At 44.3% G+C, this 2106-nt stretch overlaps 1 protein-coding gene across 1 annotated transcript; it reads left to right on the top strand.

The window, feature by feature from the left end:
- Positions 1-921: 921 nt before the first annotated feature.
- Positions 922-2106, top strand: LOC110931517. The gene has a single exon (XM_022174908.1). The coding sequence runs from the start codon at positions 922-924 to the stop codon at positions 2104-2106; it is 1185 nt and encodes a 394-aa protein (XP_022030600.1).

The raw sequence follows: 2106 nt of genomic DNA, 5'->3' as shown, positions 1-2106 counted from the left end.
CTCTTCCCATTTTCATTAGTCAGCCGTGCGGCTACTTGGTTGGACTCTCAACCAACCGGTACCTTTACCACATAGGCGGGCCTCCGTCAAGCTTTTCTAAACAAATACTTTCCACCCGCGAAGGCCTCACGTGTTCGTGATCAGATTCACTCTTTCCGAATGGAGCCCGACGAGCCTTATTACCTTGCTTGGGAGCGTTTCCAAAACCTTTATGCTCCTTGCTCCCAACATGGTCTTTCCGATTGGGCTCTATGTGAGAAATTTTATAAAGGTCTCACCCAAAAGACTCGTGATAGGTTTGATACAAATGCGGGGGGGGGGGGGCATATGATAGGTATACTTATTGTTGCTGAGTGTTTAGAGCGTTTTGAGGCATTTGCCCAGTCTCAATCTCAACCGCGAGCCAATCAGCGGTATCAAAGTGGTAATTCGAATACCACTACTAGTGCACCCGCCCGAGGGGTGAACCACGTCACCATGGATCCTAGTTTGGCCACTGTTTTGGAAAACGTGACTAGGGAACTTTAGGAGATTAAGGCTAAGGTAGATAAATGTGAGTTTTGCCGAGGGGGTCACGATACGAGTGCGTGTCCATTGCTAGTAGGTGAGGAGCAAGTTGATTTTGTAGGAGGAGGTTTCGGTAGAGGTCAACCTAGTGGGTTTGGTAATAATAATAATTTTGGGTCGGGTTGGCGAAATAATAATAATAACTTTAATAATAATAACAATTTTCGCTCAAATGGAACCCCTAGTTTTCAAATCACTCAAAACCCAAATAGGAGTCAAGGTTCACTTTTTGGTGGGGGTTCAAGTGGACAGTTCAATAAGGGGTTCAATGGGAAGGTCAAAGAAGGGGGGTCGGGTAGTCAGGTTCAGCCAGGTCAGGGTCCAAGCTATGATCTAGGGGGTAACCTAGAAAGAATGGAGGCTATGATGAGCCAACAAGTTGTTAGGGACCAAACTACCCAAAAGACACTTAGTGAATATGAGCTTATGCTTAAGAACCATCAAGCCTCCTTTCAAGACCTCCAAAGGGTCGTAGGTGATATGTCTAGGAAGCTAGAAGAGAGATTACATGGTCAGTTTGCGGGTAACACCCTACAAAACCCTAATGATCATGTAAAAGCCATTACGACTCGTAGTGGCAAAACCATAGGAAACCCTATAGTTGAAGAGAGAGTAGTTGATGAGGATGGAGATATTACGCCCGTAGATGTTAGACCTTCACCCTTAGTAGACCATTCACGAGTCCCGTTTCCCTCACATATTAGGAACCAAAAATACTCAAGGGAATACGGTCAACTTTTAGATATCTTCAAGCAATTGAAGATTAATCTTCCTTTTATTGAGGCACTCCAGTCCATGCCTAAATATGCTAAATTTCTAAAGGACCTTCTTAGGAGCAAAGAGAAGTTAGGGGAGTTGTCTAATGTCCCGTTGAATGGAGGGTGTTCGGCTGTTGTTTTAAATAAGCTTCCCGAAAAGCTTACCAATCCCAGTATTTTCACTATTCCTTGTCTATTCGGTAGTAATACCAACACTAGAGCTTTAGCCGACTTAGGAGCTAGCATCAATTTGATGCCCTTTTCTCTTTACGAGAAGCTAGACCTAGGAGAGCTTGCACCTACCCGAATGACATTATCCTTAGCCGATCGGTCCATTAAATACCCTAGGGGCATAGTTGAGAATTTGTTGGTCAAGGTAGATGAATTTGTGTTTCTCACCGATTTCGTAATTCTTGATATGGAAGCGGATAAGGGAGTCCCCATTATACTTGGTCATCCTTTCTTACGTATCGCCAAAGCATTCATAGACGTTCATGATGGTAAGATCACTCTTAGGGTCGATGAGGAGAGAGTCACCTTTGAGATAGAGCGTTCCATGAACCACCCGAGTGGTTCGGATGACTATAGTGGTCCTTGCCATTCCGTCTACTTCTTGAATTCGTTTATCTCATGTGTCGATCATTGCTTAGAGTATATTAGTGGAGCGGACTTAGTGGTAGGAGAGAAGGTAGAAGAGGAGTTGAAGAGGGCAGAGGAAGTTGAAGTTGAGGGAATTCCTTTGATTCCCAAAGTCTTAGCGGTCAGTGATGACACCACCTAA

This window comes from Helianthus annuus, chromosome 3 (assembly GCF_002127325.2).
Source record: "Helianthus annuus cultivar XRQ/B chromosome 3, HanXRQr2.0-SUNRISE, whole genome shotgun sequence".
Taxonomy (NCBI): domain Eukaryota; kingdom Viridiplantae; phylum Streptophyta; class Magnoliopsida; order Asterales; family Asteraceae; genus Helianthus; species Helianthus annuus.
This window is presented reverse-complemented; position numbering and strand designations above follow the sequence as displayed.